The following is a 17,618-nucleotide window of genomic DNA, read 5'->3' on the forward strand; positions in this document are numbered from 1 at the left end:
GCGGACTCCTGGAGGAGTAGTGTTTAATACCAGAGTGGTTGCCGCCTCTGGTAGGGAGTAGTTTAGTGCTACAATGTAATGTAAAGTTATTGTAACATGGTTATTTGTTATTAAATAATGGGGGGGTGTTGTTTTGGGGTTTTTTTTTTTTGTTTGCTCAGCTTTGGGTTTGACCAAGTAGTACTGAATAAAATGCAGAGAATATGCTTGCTCTTAGAATTTTTGCTTTTGCAAAAAAGATTTTATAATCTTGAAGTTATTTTTTTTCATTCAGTTTAACAATTAGATCAATTTTTAGGGGCTATTTACCTTCTCAAAAATGAAGTGTTGCTTTTCATGGACTTGATGTTTTAGTCTCGGTTGTAGGTACTTCTAATTTTCTGTTCTAAGTTTTCCAAAATGCTAACATTTGTTAAGTTAAACCTCTTGAAAATACACGATTTTTAGAGTTAAGTCTTATTACAGAATGAACAGAAAGCATCTGTTTCAGTTCTGATTCTAAAGCAGTACATTTACTTGTTTACATTTTCATTTTTACTTATAAGGTGTTTTGTTTACTTTAAGTATAATTTCTCTTAAAACTTTGGAGACCTTTTATAGTAACCTTATAGGAGGCATCTGTGAGAGCAGGGTGACACACAATGCATTTCATAGGCTTTGAGAGTGGTTCCTCACTTAATGCAAAACTGAACTCTTTTTTTTTTTTTTTTTTTGGTCTTCAAAAGCCTGGTCTTACAATATTTCTGCTTTCTTATTTGGTATACATAGGAAAATTTAAAAGGCTGCTGGAGCTTTGCATTCTTATGTTAAATATGCAGCTCAAAGCTTTAGCTAAACTATTGGATACATGTTAATAGTATTGGTTTTGTAGAAAGCAAATTGCCCAGTTTGTTTCACAGGCTTATTAAATGTTACAGCGAACATTCTCTAAATTACTTTTTTCTGTAATTTTTGCAGGCACCTGAATGGACAGAAGAGGACCTCAGCCAGCTGACAAGAAGTATGGTTAAGTTCCCAGGAGGGACCCCAGGTCGATGGGAAAAGATTGCCCACGAATTGGGTCGATCGGTGACAGATGTGAGTTTACTCAGATTTGCATTGTATGGAGAGGGACAAACCACAGCAAGCCAACTATGTAGCAGACAGACATAGATGCATCCCACATTCTCTTTGGAGAAAGGCTACAATCCTTTTAGAAGCTGGAAGTGAACCATTAATGAAATAAGCAAGAAGCAGATGTCAGCCAGTCCCCTGGTCCACAGTTAACAGCTGTGTGAGGAATTCTAGTGTTGAGAGACTAAAGCTACAGTAACCTAATCACAGAAAACAGCACTGGTTTTTGTGTTTAAAGTGACCCCTTTATCTGTGGAGAAAATAGTTATTAGACTAATCAGAATTAGAGAAGTTACATTTCAGCTGGATCTTTTTAACGCTGAAATACAGATTGCTATAGGTATTTAATCAGGTGGTTTGCATTAATTAAATCATCAGGGTTCTTACATATATCTTTTTATTTCAAGAATGATAACTACCATCCATTTTGACAAGTTGTTTAACCAAAAAAAGTAATATATGTGAACGAATATACAATTTTTATTATATATATCTGTGTGTGAATGAATATATATATGTTGAATATAATGAATATATATATAGATACACATATATGTATATCTATAACTGGCTATATCTAACATTTAAAAGACTAAGTACCTGAAAAGTTTTTGATTTCATACTTTATTCAGGAAATTTAAGGCAGAGAACCTTATAAAAGCATCTACCACAGTATCTGACATGTGCTAAATAGTAAATGTTTACTTGAAATTCCAAGAAATCTTTATTTTTATCAATATGAGCCTTATTTTCATAATTGATAGTAAATATTCTTTACTAAATAAGTCAGTTATTTACTGAATTTACTTTAAGTAAATCCTGTACACCTAAAACATTTCAGGGATTACTGAAAGCAAAAGATTCACATGACCTCTTCAATTCTGTTAGTATACCCTTGAGTCGTTTTTGATAATGAACAATTTTAAAACCCTACCAAATGACTAGCTCAACCACCCCGACAAAAACATCCAGCTTGTTACATAAATGCTATGTTATTTTTCATAATAAACTTCCATTTTAATTTATAAGCAAACTTACAAAATATTACTGTCAACTTTTTTTTTGGATAGGAACTGCCTTGAGAATTTTAAATAATAGATATGTTTTTATTATCAAATATGTCTTTTAAAGATCACATTTAAAAGACTACTTTCTGAATTTTTATATGATTTTTGCATTATTTTGGCTTCAGAGTTGAAGTCTCATCATGTGAAAAAAAAGCTTTGTATCTTCTAACTTTTTTTTTTTTGCTGTTTCATGAGGAGATCCATTATTTAGATGACTGGAGACAAACCATAAGGATACCTTTTCTTCTGCTAAGAATGTTACTGGGATGTGCGTTTTATAACCTTGTTTTTAGGTTGCTCACAAAAGATAAATTAATAATGCCTTATCCTTAAATATCTGACCAAATTAAGGAGATTCCATGGTTATTGATGTTTTAAGTACTATGACCCTCTAACTATACTACTGTTACTATATGATTAACAAAAATTACTGAAATAATTTTTAGAAAGTCATCAAACGAACTGGTTTAAAGGGCCCTAAAACTTAGTTTTACTGGGGAAAAAAATAGTTCATTTTTTTCCCAGCACTGCCTTTTTTTTTTTTTTAATTCTTATTTTATATTTATTTGACAGAGAGATACACAGCGAGAGAGGGAACACAAGCAGTGGGAGTGGGAGAGGGAGAGGGAAAAGCAGACCTCCCACTGAGCAGGGAGAGCAATGTGGGGCTCGATCCCAGGACTCTGGGATCATGATCTGAGCTGAAGGCAGACGATCAATGATCGAGCCATCCAGGCACCCCTGCCTTTAATTTTTTTTTTTTTTAAAGATTTTATTTATTTGTCAGAAAGAGAGAGAGAAAGCATACAAGCAGGCAGAGAGGCAGGCAGAGGTGGAGAGAGAGGCAGGCTCCCCACTGAGCAAGGAGCCCGATGTGGGACTCGATCCCAGGATCCTGGGATCATGACCGGAGCCAAAGGCAGCAGCTTAATCCACTGAGCCACCCAGGCGTCCCATGCCTTTAACTTTTTAAATAACATTTCTATGAGACCTCATAGTTAATAATGTAAAAGACAGAAAACAGAATAGAAGCAATATTTTAAATTAAGTTGTTAAAATCTGGTAAATTTTTATCTATATTTTTAAGAAGAGAGATAAAAATTTCTATGCTAAGAATAGACATGGTGTAACCAACACAGCCTTGAGAATGGCTAGTTAGTATCAGAGATCTAGAAAACCTATATATTGTTCAGTAGTCTTAGTGCAGTCTTGGTGGAGGCAAAGATATCTTTTCAAATTTTTGCAAATGCATCCCATATGTTTCAGCTGTTTTTCTTCTAGACTTAGCCAAAGGAAACTGAATCCATGTCTGCAATAGATGTATTTTCTTCTTACCATGGAAGTAGCAAACATGACTTTTTGGGATTTTTTTTCTTCCAAATACTCTATTTTCATAGTAAGATACCTAAATACCTTGAACCTAAACGTCTTTGGCACCAAGAAATGCCCTTATGACTTTTCTTCAATGTACAGCATGTACACTGTATTTTCATTCTATCGGCATCACGGCCATAGCTGGACTACACATTTCATTTCAGTAACCCCACACACATGCACAGGCACACACAAATCACTCTCCTAAAGAGAGCAGGTGTCTGTAGACTCAGATAACACACAATGAAGTGAACACACAATGAAGTACATCGAAGGAGCTGAAGTGGGTTCAGCTAATAAGTTCCTTTAGTAAAATGTTAAGTGAAAGTTGACCACACTTTAGATCACTTATACTTCTTTTTGGCTTATGGCATTAATGAGATTTGTTTTAATTAAGTATTTAATTATGGCAAAAAAACAAATTCAGTTTGCTGTCATCAGAACTTCTGCTTCCGGACCTAATCACCTGTACCAATTCTCCCTGGTCTGCACATCTGTTCCTTGAACCATTTTTTTGGTTTTTTTGGTTTGCTAACTTTCTAACTTCAGGTTTAGTTCTCTTTGCTTCAAGAAACAATTGACCTTTTGGGGGGAGCAGCTAGAGTATGTCCCTTATTTGGGTTGACAGATTACAATGAAAAAAACCATTTTATTCCTCATTTTAAAAAGGAGTTTTCAGTGTATTAATGGTCGCAATCAACAAGTTGCTAAATTCTACTCTGGATAAAATACAAGCAATGTGATTGCCATTGTAAAAAATTGAAAGTACATTTTAACTCAGATATATCAAAACTACAAGACCTATTTTATTATAGAGTAAGTATTTTAAATGTTAATATATGCCTTCCAGCAAATAATTTTGGTAACCACAAAGGACACTAAAATTGTAAAAACAACAAAGGAAACAAAAACTGGCATGGAAAACCAACTTTAATGTGATTATTAACTGCAGGTTTTCTAAATTAAGGTCAGGGAGCCTCAGATTTCTTGCTTGTGAAGTAATATCATTCTCTTGCCTGAAAGGATGTAAACGGATGCTGCTTCTCTCCTGGTCACTAATCTCTCGCATTCTGGTTGTGATAACTGACTGATTGGAGATTTTCTGCCTGCTTGGAAAAGGCCCAGCTAGGCAGCAAAACAAAAGACAGGTGAATAGATTTAAAAAGACTTTTATAATTAGCTTAGTGCCACAGTGAGAAGTAAAAGTTGTATAGTTAGATAAGCATCCCCATGTGCCAGTGAAAAAGAGGGAAAATCATAAAATTCCCAATTGTATTTTATATAACTACAGCTAGAGAGGAGAAACTCTGGGGGAATGTATATATTATGGTAGTTGTTCCAAAAATATGTAAATGCAGATTTTATTCAATAGCAGATAAGCTTTATGCTTTATCAGTGAATTAAATATACAGTCATTATTTTGGTGAATATATTACTGCTATTACTTTTAGAGTTAGACTAGACCTACATGAGTTGTAAAGATAACAAGGAGTGTCTCACTGTTCTCTCAACCAGGCTTCCTGCTACAGCGCTTCTCTTGGTCTGAGCCTGACGTCATATCTGGTCCTTCCTCTCCTCCTCCACTTCCTCAACCTCAAGGCCTTTAAAGATATTTAAATTTTAGAAAGGAATAGGTTCTTTATCCCATTCTTCTTGCTAGATGAGTCACTGGCTAATCTAATAACCAATTTTCAAAGTAATATTAATAAATGATTTTTAAAATGTGTTACCAAAATCTGTTTCTCTCTCCCTCCTCTCTCTCCCCTGTATTTTAATAGGAGCCTTTAGGTTCTTATCCCAAGTATATGAATGATCAGAGTGAGAATTTCAGGCAACTTGATTGCCTCTTTAAAGGAAAGCTGAGGCAGTATTAGTACCGTTTGGTATCCATCAGAGAAAAATTACATAATTAATTGCTTAATCTGTCTATTGACTTTGTTAGAATTTTGCTATGATCTGACTTCTGGGGCAAAGGTTATAGATCTGAATTCCATGTCATCATTTCTGTCTCCACATTGCACAATATGACACATATAACAGGATGATAAACTAGATATTCACTATGTGAGAATAATATTGCAAAAATCAGGAGATCAAACCAACATTTTTAACTATTTTAAGTGATAATATTGATTATTCCATCATTCATTTTCATTGTATTTTATATTTTTCAAACCATTTATATACACATTATTTTGCTTGATCTTCACAACAGGATGGTGAGACAGATGTACACTGTTGCTGAGATGTTTATTCAGGGTGACACAACTACTAGCAGAGTTGGGATAATACTAGTTATTTTGGTTCCTCATCTACTATGTTCCTATCACTACTTAATGCTGTTTTACTGCTGTGTGTATGAAAGACACTTTAAATGTGTCTAGAGACATTTTGTCATTAGGCCTTTCTTGGTAAAACTATGTTCATAGAAAAAAGAAACTTTTAAAAATACACTCAAGTAAAAACTTTTTTCTCATCGGCCATAATAAAAATTTCTATAAACATTTTGTCACATAGACAAAATGTGGACTAGACTTTAGTCTTCCTCTGTAGGCATAAGTATACATAATTTTAACAGTATTAATCAGTGTCCTGTCCTTTCCACTTCACTATGAAACAGGAGCTACTCTTCATGACAGTGAGAGCCACTTCATTTTTCTAAACACTTACAGAATATTTTATGTTGTCTTGATATAATTAAGGCGTGTCCTAAGGATTGTCATTTAAATTGCTTCCTTTTTTTTGCTATTTTACTGGATTATCTTTTTCTTTTCTTCATCCATCTTTCCACTTATTTCTGTTTTCTTAGCTTGTATTCCTAGAAGTAGAACTGCTTGGTTCAAGAATATGGATGTTTTTAGAACTTTTGATGGCTCTAAAATTGGCCCCCAGAGAGGTTATAACAATATACAGTGCCATTAGTAGTATACAAGAGAGATCACTTCCTCATAATCTCACAAACACTGAATGTTATTTTTTGGTTTTCATCATTGCCTGTCAAATAAGTGAAAAGTGCTACAGCACTGATTTTTGCAACTTGCCTCCTTACATTTTGGTCTTATTTCAAATAAAGTTTGTGTTAATTCATTAGGATTTTAGGACAGACAGTCCTGTCACCTGCAAATACTTTGCCACTTTCTTTATATCTTTCCCTTTTTTTTTTTTCAGTTTATTTATTTTTAGTAATCTCTACCCCCAGCATGAGGCTCAAACTCACAACCCTGAGATCAAGAGTCACATACTCTACCAACTGAGCCAGCCACATGCCCCTATATCTTATTATATTACCTAGCTATTCCAGAGGAATAGTATATTATAGTAATAGCGATTAGTGCAGACTTTTTTGTGCAACATTATAATAAGAAAACCTAATGTTTGGCCATTAATTTTAATACTAGTCATTGATATGAGACATAGATTACTATGCTACAGAAATTTACTTCAGCTTTTCCAACTCTAATTCATTACAGTTGTGCTCAGGGATAGATATGAAATTTTAACAGTGGGGTGTTTTTTTTAACATATATCAACATAATCGTACAATTTTTCTCATATGACCTAATGCAGTTGAATATATTATCAAGGCCTCTTTGTGTTTTCAAGACAAACTTCACTTGGTCATATAATACTATTCTTTAATAAACAGCTGGATTTATTTATTTCAAATTCTTGCATTTATATATAAGAATATTGTAGAATTTTTGGTGTTTTGTTAGTAGGATATCTTTTGATAGGGTTATACCAGCCGTCTAGAATTGTTTTATTATACCAGCCTTCTAGCATCTATAGAGTCAAGACAGTATTACATTCATAAAACAGAGGAAAAAGGAAAGGATGCTGTGAAAAAAGAATCTGAACAAAAATAAGTATCCAAATAAATGAATAGAATGGCTGAAAGTTATCAGGAAAACCTATGGAGCAAAATTTTGAAAAATGTTAAAATATTATAGAAAAGATAAGAAACACCGGGAATCAGTCCAAGAGGTCCAAATCTGATTAAAATTTCCAGTGAGAAAGAAAGAGAGAAAACAGGTGTAAGAACATTATTCAATAAATAATATAAATGAAGCTTTCCAGGGATCAATTTGTAAAAGCCTGAGACCAATTTGTAAGAACTTCCTAAAGTCAAGTAGGATACATGGAAATGATCCTGAAAAAATTTATGAATACTGAGACTACACAGATGATCTTTAAGCCTTCTAGGGAGAAGAGACATCCAAATAAGACCAATCAGAGTGACATCAGATTGATTAGCAACACTAGGTTCAGGGAGACAAGGGACAAATGGCTTCACCACACTGAGGAGAAATGGTTCTGAATCTAGAACAACCCAAGTGTGATGGTAAATACATAAGGCAAGGATGCACAGTCTTTCTTACAAAGTTCCTAGAGACTGTACTCTAGCAAAACAAACAAACAAAACTGAATCAAATTTAAAAAGAGAAAGACATGGAATCCAGTCTAATAAACAGAAATCCCAAGACCCCACAGTGATACAATAGGACGAAAGTACAATATATCCACGTTGAAGTAGGAGAATAAAGGATTGTGTGAGAGCAACCCTTGAAGAAAGGGAGATTTTATAGACTAGATAGTATGCCTGAAAACTTGAAAAAATGTATATATATGAAAAAAAGGCAACTAGAAACTCTATAAACAATAGAAGAAAACCATACAAAAAAGTCATAGTCCAAATTTAAGTATGCTAGACAGTAGAATAATACAGCAAAATAATTTGACATTGAGAACATTCTCCTCTGAGGGCACAAGAAGTGTGTCCACGGCATAGCTTATTTCTACAGGAATAACATTTACCAGATCATAATTTGTAAGATCTTACAAAATGGCTTTTCATATTTTAAACATTTTATGTATTTTACAGATGGCTTTCCAATTTTTTAAATCAACAAATTGTAGAAGACTATGGCAAGTTGCCCAGCAGCAGTTTATCCAAGTCCCCCCAAAGCTCTGCATGGCTAGGTTACTAATTTCTTTTCAGAGGAGCGTAATTGAAATAATGTGTGTTCATAGGAGCTCTTATTCCCTTTTCCCTTCCATTGAGCTGGAATACCAAATTTGCCCGCAGCCAAGTTACAACCACGCAGGTAAAGTCAGTTGCCCTAAAGATGGTGGAGAAGCACACAGTGGAAAGAGCCTGACTGTATGGAGTAAAAGGAAAATTGTAGATAGCAACAAGTGCTATAAAGAAAAATAAAGCAGGGTCGCCTGGGTGGTTCAGTGGGTTAAGCCTCTGCCTTCTGGCTCAGGTCATGATCTCAGGGTCCTGGGATCGAGCCCCACATCGGGCTCTCTGCTCAGCGGGGAGCCTGCTTCCCCCTCTCTCTCTGCCTGCCTCTCTGCCTACTTGTGATCTCTCTGTCAAGTAAATAAATAAAATCTTTAAAAAAAAAAAAAAAAAGAAAGCAGAGTAAGAGGTTAGAGACTGAAGGGAATTGCAATTAAAAATGGCATTCTGAGGAGTCTCTCAAACAGGTAATTCTCAAGCAGGGACATAAAGCAAGTGAAGAAGCAAGGCTGTCTGAGAAAGTGCTCCGCATAGAGGAAATAGCATTTACAAAAGCTCTGAGATAAGATCATGCTTGGGGAGTGCAGAGTCTAGCATAAAGGTCAATATGGCTGTCAAAGAGTGAGTGGGAGGGGATTATAAAAGATGAGGGCAAGAGGCAGTGGACAACTAGGCTATCTACAGCCTTGCTGGCCACAATAAAGAGTGTGGATTTTACTCTGAGTGAGATGGTTAAAACACTGGAAATGTTTGAGCAAAGGAGTGCAAGATCTAAACAGGTCATTCTGACTGCTCTGTGGAGAAGACATTGTGGTAGGAAAAGTATGCAGGCAGGAAGGCAGGCTAAGTAAGATGCTGTTTCAGTCGTTCCTGCAAAAGATGATGGTCGTTTGGACCAAGGGTTATTGAAAGAGTTTGGAAAAAGAGGTTGAACTCAGGATATAATATACCAATGTTATTTAATTATACATACACTGTAAACAGTAATATCATAACTATGAACAGAAATTACTGACTCCGGACGTAGGGTATGTTGCTTTTCTTCATAAGTCCTTGTTGTATACTGCTTTTTTTTAAAACTATTTTTTAAATAATATTTTTAAAGCTTTTTAAAAGCTATTTTAATACATTAATTGTATATTAATTAATAAATATATTACATATTAATTAATATAATATAATTATTAATAATATATAATTATTATATCTTAATAATTAAGTAGTTTTAAAAATCAAGGTAATATAATTAATATAATAAATGAACATATATTACCTTGATTTTTAAAACTACTTTTAAGAACCTAAGGAAAAAGAATATGTTGCCTTTAATATTTTCCCATATCAGTATATAATAGGTCTACCTCATTCTTTTTTTTAATTATAAAAGCTTTATTGATTTACGGAAATAGGAAAATCAATCCTAATATTTGTATGGGACTACAAAGGACACAGATAGCCAAAACAATCTTGAGAAAGAACAACAAAGCTGAAAGCGTCACACTTCCTGATTTCAAAATATATTATAAGGCTACAGTAATCAAAACAGTGTGGTACTAGCATAAAGAAAACAAATGGACAACAGAACAGAAAACCCTGAAGTAAATACACACATACACAGTCAACTGATCTTCAACAAGGGTGCCAACTATACACAATAGGGAAAGGATAGTCTTTTCAGCAATGATGTTAGGAAAACTGGAGAGCCACATGCAGAAGAATGAACTGGACTTTTACACCACACAAAGTCAACTCAAACTGGATTAAAGAGTTAAACATAAGCCCTGAAACTAAAACTTCTAGAATAGGGGAAAGCATCCTGACATTGGTCTTGCAATGATTTCACTGATAGGACACCAAAAGCACGAGCAATAAAAACAAAAATAAACAAGTGGAACTATATCAAACTTAAAAGTTCTGCACAAAAAAGAAAACAGTCAACAGAATGAAAAGGTAATCTGTGGAGTGGGAGAAAATATTTGCAAACCTTCTATCTGATAAAAGATTAATCTCTAAAATATATAAGGTTCTCCTATGACTCAAAAGTGAAAACATCGGGTAGAACAGACTCCACGACCTGACAAGAGGCCACAGCAAAGCAGATCCACCCTCTCCCATCGCTCTTGGCAAAATCCCATCAAAGCGCTGCCACAAGCCTGACAGTGTGTAAGCAGCCCAGACGAGGGCCAGCACCACTCCAGAGTGAGTCCTGCCCCAAGAAGATGGGAGGAGAACCACATGCCAGTCTGACTGTGACCCCAGTGGGCTGGGGGCAGGCAGCTGGTCTGACTGTAGGCCCCACCCACCCACCACCAAAAGCTTCTCAGGGGACAACACAGTTTGGTGCTACTTTATCTCTGGTAAACTCCTGGTGTGACTGAACTCAAGGCCAAGGCAGCCCCCGACTGGCCCACCAACACCACAGGAACCAGACTCTGCCCACAACAGACAGAGAGCCATTGCAGGTTGAACTGAAAGCAAACACAGCTCCACCACAATGATAGGACACCCCTGTGGCAACACACATAGAAGACACCCTGAAGTGCCATGTTCTGGGGAATAGGGGACTTTGCACTGTGGGACCTCTTCTTTATCAGGCCTCTACTTTCAAGTGTGGGAGACATAGCTGACTTTCCTATCACAGAGAAACAGACACAGCAATAAACAGAATGAGGAGACAGAGGAGTATGTCCCAAATGAAAGGGCAGAACAAAATTAGAACAAGAGACCTAAACAAAATGGAGATGAGTAATATGTCTGGTAGCGAATTTAAAGTAATGCTCATAAAGATACTCACTAGAATTGAGAAAGGAGTGCAGAACTTCCATGAGATCCTCCACCAAGAGATAGCAGACATAAGAACCAGTTAGAGCTACTGCATTCACTAAATGGAAATAAAAATAGACCACCTGGAATAAATAGCAAATGACAGGAAGCAGAAGAACAGATCAGCCACCTGGAGGCCAGAGTCCTGGAAAGTAATCAAGCTGAGCAGATGATAGGGGGAAAAAGTACACAAAATGAGAATAGACCCAGGGAACTCAGCGACACTGTCAAGCACAACAATCGCATTATAGAGATGCCAGAAGGAGAAGAGTGAGAAGAGGGGGCAGAAGATTTTCTGAAGAAATAAGAGCTAAAAACTTCCTGAATCTGGGGCAGGAAAGAGAAATCCCAATCCAGGAGACACAGAGAGTTCCCAACACCACCAACCCAAAGAGGTCTACACCAAGATATAAAGTAAATAAGATGGCAATAAGTAGTGATAAAGAGAGAAATTTAAAAGCAGCAAGAGAAAGGAAAGCAGTGACATACAAGGGGAACCCCATAATGCTATCAGTGGGTTTTTTCCAGCAGAAACTCCACAGCTCAGAAGAAGCTGCATGATAAATTCCAATGGCTAAAAGGAAAAAATCTAGAGCTAAGAATACTCTGTCCAGCAAGGTTTTCATTTAGAATAGAAGGAGAGATAGAGTTTCCTAGAAAAACAAAAGTTAAAAGCAAAACCAGCCATGTCCCTGTCACACATGATGCCATCAGCCTGTGGGTCCCATATTCACAGTCCTGCCGCCCTCCTGCCCGAGTCAGCATGCACGCCCTGCTACCTACTCAATGCCACTTTCACCTCAGATTGCTAAGGGCTCAAACTGACGCTCTTCCCCTCAAATTCTAGCCCCGGTGCTCAAGTTTGTGCACAAAAGTCAGCTTTATTATAACAGCTGAATGAAGCAACCCAAGCAGTGACACTAATTCTGTGGAATATATAATGGATAAAAGGAGTGTCCTAGGCTGAGAACATTGCCAACAAGCACACCAAAGAACAATACATAGAGCATGATTCTGGTTAGTAAAAGAAACAAACCCAGGAAAAATAAAATAGGATGAAACCAGAGAGGGAGACAAACTGTAAGACACTCTTAAGCATAGGAAACAATTAAGCATAGGTTGTTGGAGGGGAGGTGGGTCAGGGAATGGGGTAGCTGGGTGATGGACATTAAGGGGGTCACTTCATGGAATGAGCACTGGATGTTCTATGCAACTGGTGCATCACTGAACTCTACCTCTGAAACTAATAATACATTATATGTTAATTAACTGAATTTAAATTAAAAAAGAACCCCCCCCCCCCAAGAAAAAATCCAAAACATCTACATTACTTGTAAAGGTAATCAGGAAGTTAATGAAAGGCTCTCTTTTTAAATGGTTAAGATGAACTCTATTATTATTTCTTATATTTTTCTCTCCAGAGAATCCATAGAAAAGTTTAAAGACATTGAAGAAATAATAAGAATGAACTGCACTGCTTTCTACCAGTTGGAAACATTTTCAGGTGGTTTATTTAATATTCAAATAACAGAATGCCCTTTGTACTTGAAAGGTACAGTAGTACTCAGTTATAATGGGTGTTCAATTCATATAGAGTTGGCCAAAATTAAATACTACTGAATGAAAATAATGAATTTTTCTTCAGGACTTCATTCCTTTAATTACTGAGTGTGTGTGTGCATGTGTATATATATAATATATACATATATTGTATATATATGTATATTTAATATATTTTATATATAAATATATGTATATAATTGTGTGTATATGTGTATATATATAATTTTTATAAAATATATAATGTATATAATATATATGCATATATGTATTTATTTATATTTATATATTATATTTATATATTAAATATTTATATATTTATATATTATATAATTATATATTATATAATTATATAATTATATAATATATATATCATATATAATATATATATTATATCCCAGGACCCTGGGATCATGGCCTGAGCTGAAGGCAGACGCTTAAAGATGGAGCCACCCAGGCATCTTTAGTTAAATAATTTTTATTATTAGAGTAATACTTAAAATGTCATCAACCCAGCCAGAATTTGAAAAACAGGACTTGAGATTATCACTAGTAGTCAACATTTATTTTCTGAGTTATCTGGGAATGCCAGGAACACACTTTATATAGCTCAGAAAATTAGAAAATTCTTCTATATAGTGAATAGAAATATGCCACCATATAACACTCCACTGATCCTAATTGGACCTTATGGAATTTTCATTTTGCTAATTTAATTTTCTGTTACTTTCATCAGTGTTTTCACTAGAAGGAATGAAACTATTTTAGATTTTTTTTTGTCCATTCCATCCTAGGCCATATGTCGCAGATTTGATTGTAGATGCCCTATTTCATAAGAATTTTAAAGATAAACTTAGGTATACCTGTATCAAGAAGAAGGATTATAAAATAAAATAAAAATTATAAAATTTCTGATTCCACTTGGAATTGGAAAATGGTAAAACAAATTTTCCTACAATTCTACAATTCATGTAACTATTAAAACGCATGTAGCAAGAGTGTTATCCAAAATACTATCTTAGGCAGTAGCCCACAATATTATTAATTCACATACTGAGGAAGAAGAAAAGCCTCATCTGCATGAGACCTATGTAGAAATAAAGTCTTCTTCCAAGAGAAGGCTAGAAAAAAGTCTTGAATATATCTTGACACAACCTACCTTTAAGTCAGAGACCTTATCTTCTATAATTGCACATCATATAAAAGCAGAATGAGTAACTGAAATCTTCATTATAGAATTTGTGAGAAAAATAACACTAAACAATTCAAATTGGCACATGTATTATTAAAGTCTTCTAGATCTAAAAGGGAGAAATAGATTTGGTGATGACCAACCCAAACAGTGACACTAGTTCACCTCCAGTGTCATCTCTGTTTGCAGATGTCATGATATTATATATAGAAAACTGTAAGGACTCCACCAAGAAAAAACCTGTTAGAACTAATAAACTATTTCAGTAAAGTTGCAGGATACAAAATCAATATACAAAAAAGAGTTGCACATCTATGTACAAACAACATAATTATCAGAAAATGACATTAAAACAATTACATCTACAATAGAATCAAAAAATAAATAAAATACTAGGAATAGATTTAACTAAGAAGATGAAAGACATGCATGCTGAAAACTATAAAACATTGATGAAGATATTCTGTGCTCATGGAATGGAAGAATATTATTAAAATGGAAGAATAGTATTAAATTGCCTATACTACCCAATACAATCTATAGAACCACTATATATAGATCAAAATTCCCATGGCATTTTTCACTTAAATTGAACAAAGAATCCTAAAATTTGTATGGAACCCTCCCACCCACCAAAAAATACCAACAGTCAAATAACCTTAAGAAGAACAAAGCTGGAGGCATCACACTTTGAATTTCAAGCTATATTACAAAGCTGTAGTAACCAAAACAGTATGGTACAAGCATAAAAACAGATATACCAATCAATGGAACAGATATACCAATCAATGGAACAATGGAATAGAGGCCACGAATAACCCCACACATACAAGGTCAACGAATATTTAACAAAGAATATACAATGGGGAAAGAACAGTCCCTTCAATAAATGGTGCTGGGTAAACTGAACAGCACATGCAAAAGAATGAAATTGGACACCTACACAAAAATTAACTCAAAATGGATTAAGGACTTTAACATAAAACCTGAAACCATAACACTACTAAAAGAAAACAAAGGGGGTAAGCCCCTTGACATCAATCTTGGTGATGATTTTTTGGATTTAATGCCAAAAGCAAAAAACAAACAAGTGAGACCACATCAAACTAAAAAGCTTCTGCACAGCAAGGAAAGATATCTGCAAACCACATATCCAATAATGATTTAATATTTAAATATATAAGGAATTCCTATAATGCAACAGCGAAAAAAAAAAAAAAAAAAGAAAGAAAGACTTTAAAACTGAGCAAAAGAACTAAATAGACATTTTTCCAAAGAAGATATATAAATGGCTAACAGGTATATGAAAAGGTCCTCAATACACTAATCATCAAGGAAATACAAATCAAAACCACAGTGAGACATCACACCTGTTAGGATGGCTATTATCAAAAAGGCAAGATACAATGCTGATGATGATGTGGAGAAAAGCAAACAGCAAACTGTTGGTGAGAATGTAAACTAGTACATTCTCTGTGGAAGACAGTTCCTCAAAAAATTAAAAATAGAACTACCATATGATTCAACAGTCCCACTTCCGGGCATATATCCAAAGGAAATAAATCATTATCTCAGTGAGATCTGTATTCCATGTTCATAGCAGCATTATTCACAATTAACTAAGTATGGAAACAACCTAAGTGTCTGTCAGATGAATAGATAATGAAAATGTGATTTTATATGTATATGTGTGTATATACATATACATATGTATATATGTATATACACACATATACATAAAGAAACACAAAGGAATATTATTCAACCAAGAAAAAGTCAATTAAAGATTCAAAAAAAGGGAACCCTCTTACACTGTTGGTGGGAATGCAAACTGGTGCAGCCAATCTGGAAAACAGTATGGAGGATCCTCAAAAAGTTAAAAATAGAGCTAGGACCCAGCAATTACACTACTAGGTATTTGTTTAAAGGATACAAACTGGATTTGATGATGACCATACACACTGAAAGATGATTTTCATTTCTTGAGGTGACATGCTATCATACTCAAGGCACCCTGGCCATTAAGCTTTATATTAGACCATTAGTTGTTTAGAAATATCTTTATCTGCTTAGAATCATAAATAATATGCTGAGGATGCCAAACTTGTCCCCAAAACAAATATTTTGTGATTATTGCCATATACATCCTTTCTCCTGAGACCAAAAAAAAAAAAAAAAAAAAAAAAGATTCTCAGGAAAAAAGGATCATTTGCAGTTCTCATTGTGATACATCCATTTTATGATACCAGGAAATGTGAAGTTGACAAAGAGCCTAAAGTATTTTTTTTTTAAGATTTTACTTATTTATTTGACAGATCACAAGTAGGCAGAGAGGCAGGGAGAGAGAGAGAGGAGGAAGCAGGCTTCCCGCTGAGTGGAGAGCCCGATGCAGGGCTCGATCCCAGGACCCTGGGATCATGACCTCAGCCGAAGGCAGAGGCTTTAACCCACTGAGCCACCTAGGTGCCCCAAAGAGCCTAAAGTATTAAAAGAATTACTTTACCACATAGAATTAGAAAATTAACCATTTGTGCTTTGCTTTTTTCTAGAAAGTTCTAAGTTGTCTTTTAAGTGGGAGAAAAGTATGGTTCAAAGATTACTATGGTGACATCCCATTAGTTTCACTGTTTGATACTGAAGCTCTGAAGGACTCAGATTATAGCAATTGTTTGTTTTGTATGGTAGGCCAGATTTTGATATATACTATATTCAGAATTCTCAGTCAGTACAAGGAGTAATTACCAGGTATTCTCAAACCAATTCACCAATACCTTCTCTGGGAGGAGACCTCCTGAAGTCAAAACAAATATTAAACACTGACTTCACAAACTTTCCTTCAAAGGAACCACAATTTGATTTGACTTGTTTATTGAGCAATTTATGTCCCCAGGGCATTTTGTAAACAGTAGAGCATCTGTTAGCATTTAGTGGTGTTTAACATTCAGTGGGGTCAGATGAAGAGAAGAAGAGAGTCCTCTCTCTGCACATACCACTGTCATCCAAAATTACCAGGCCTGTCCATACCTGCACCTTCCTGAAGAGCAACATCAGAAGCTTAACACTGTAGGGGACAGAGGGGCATAGACTTCACTAAAATAATTGACCCATCCACTGAACAAACACGCAAATAACAATAACAATTGTGATGGGGGTGCGGGAAGGGGGGACAGGAAGGGGAAACCAGTAACCAGAAGTGCTGCCATATATTATCTAAATATTCAGTTTACAATGAAAATAAAGGAGTCTTGGGGACACCTGACTGGCTCAGTCGAAAGTGCATGTGACTCCTGATCTCAGATCATGAGTTTGAGCCCCAAATTGGGTGTAATGATTACTACAGTAATAATAATAATAATAAACTTAAAAAAAATAATGCGGGGCACTTGGGTGGTTCAGTCATTAAGCGTCTGCCTTTGACTCAGGTCGTTATCCCAGGGTCCTGCGATCGAGTCCAAGATCAGGC

The 17,618-nt window shown here is 35.2% G+C and overlaps 1 protein-coding gene across 1 annotated transcript in view; it reads left to right on the top strand.

The window, feature by feature from the left end:
* The window catches only part of DNAJC1 (DnaJ heat shock protein family (Hsp40) member C1), a 215,946-nt gene that overhangs the window by 184,531 nt on the left and 13,797 nt on the right, over positions 1 to 17,618 (top strand). The window contains exon 9 of the mRNA XM_032880835.1: positions 958 to 1,077. Coding sequence (XP_032736726.1) covers positions 958 to 1,077 — 120 coding nt within the window. The remainder of the gene's footprint in view (positions 1 to 957; positions 1,078 to 17,618) is intronic.

This window comes from Lontra canadensis, unplaced genomic scaffold, assembly GCF_010015895.1.
Source record: "Lontra canadensis isolate GAN:19392208 unplaced genomic scaffold, GSC_riverotter_1.0 scaffold72, whole genome shotgun sequence".
Taxonomy (NCBI): Eukaryota; Metazoa; Chordata; class Mammalia; order Carnivora; family Mustelidae; genus Lontra; species Lontra canadensis.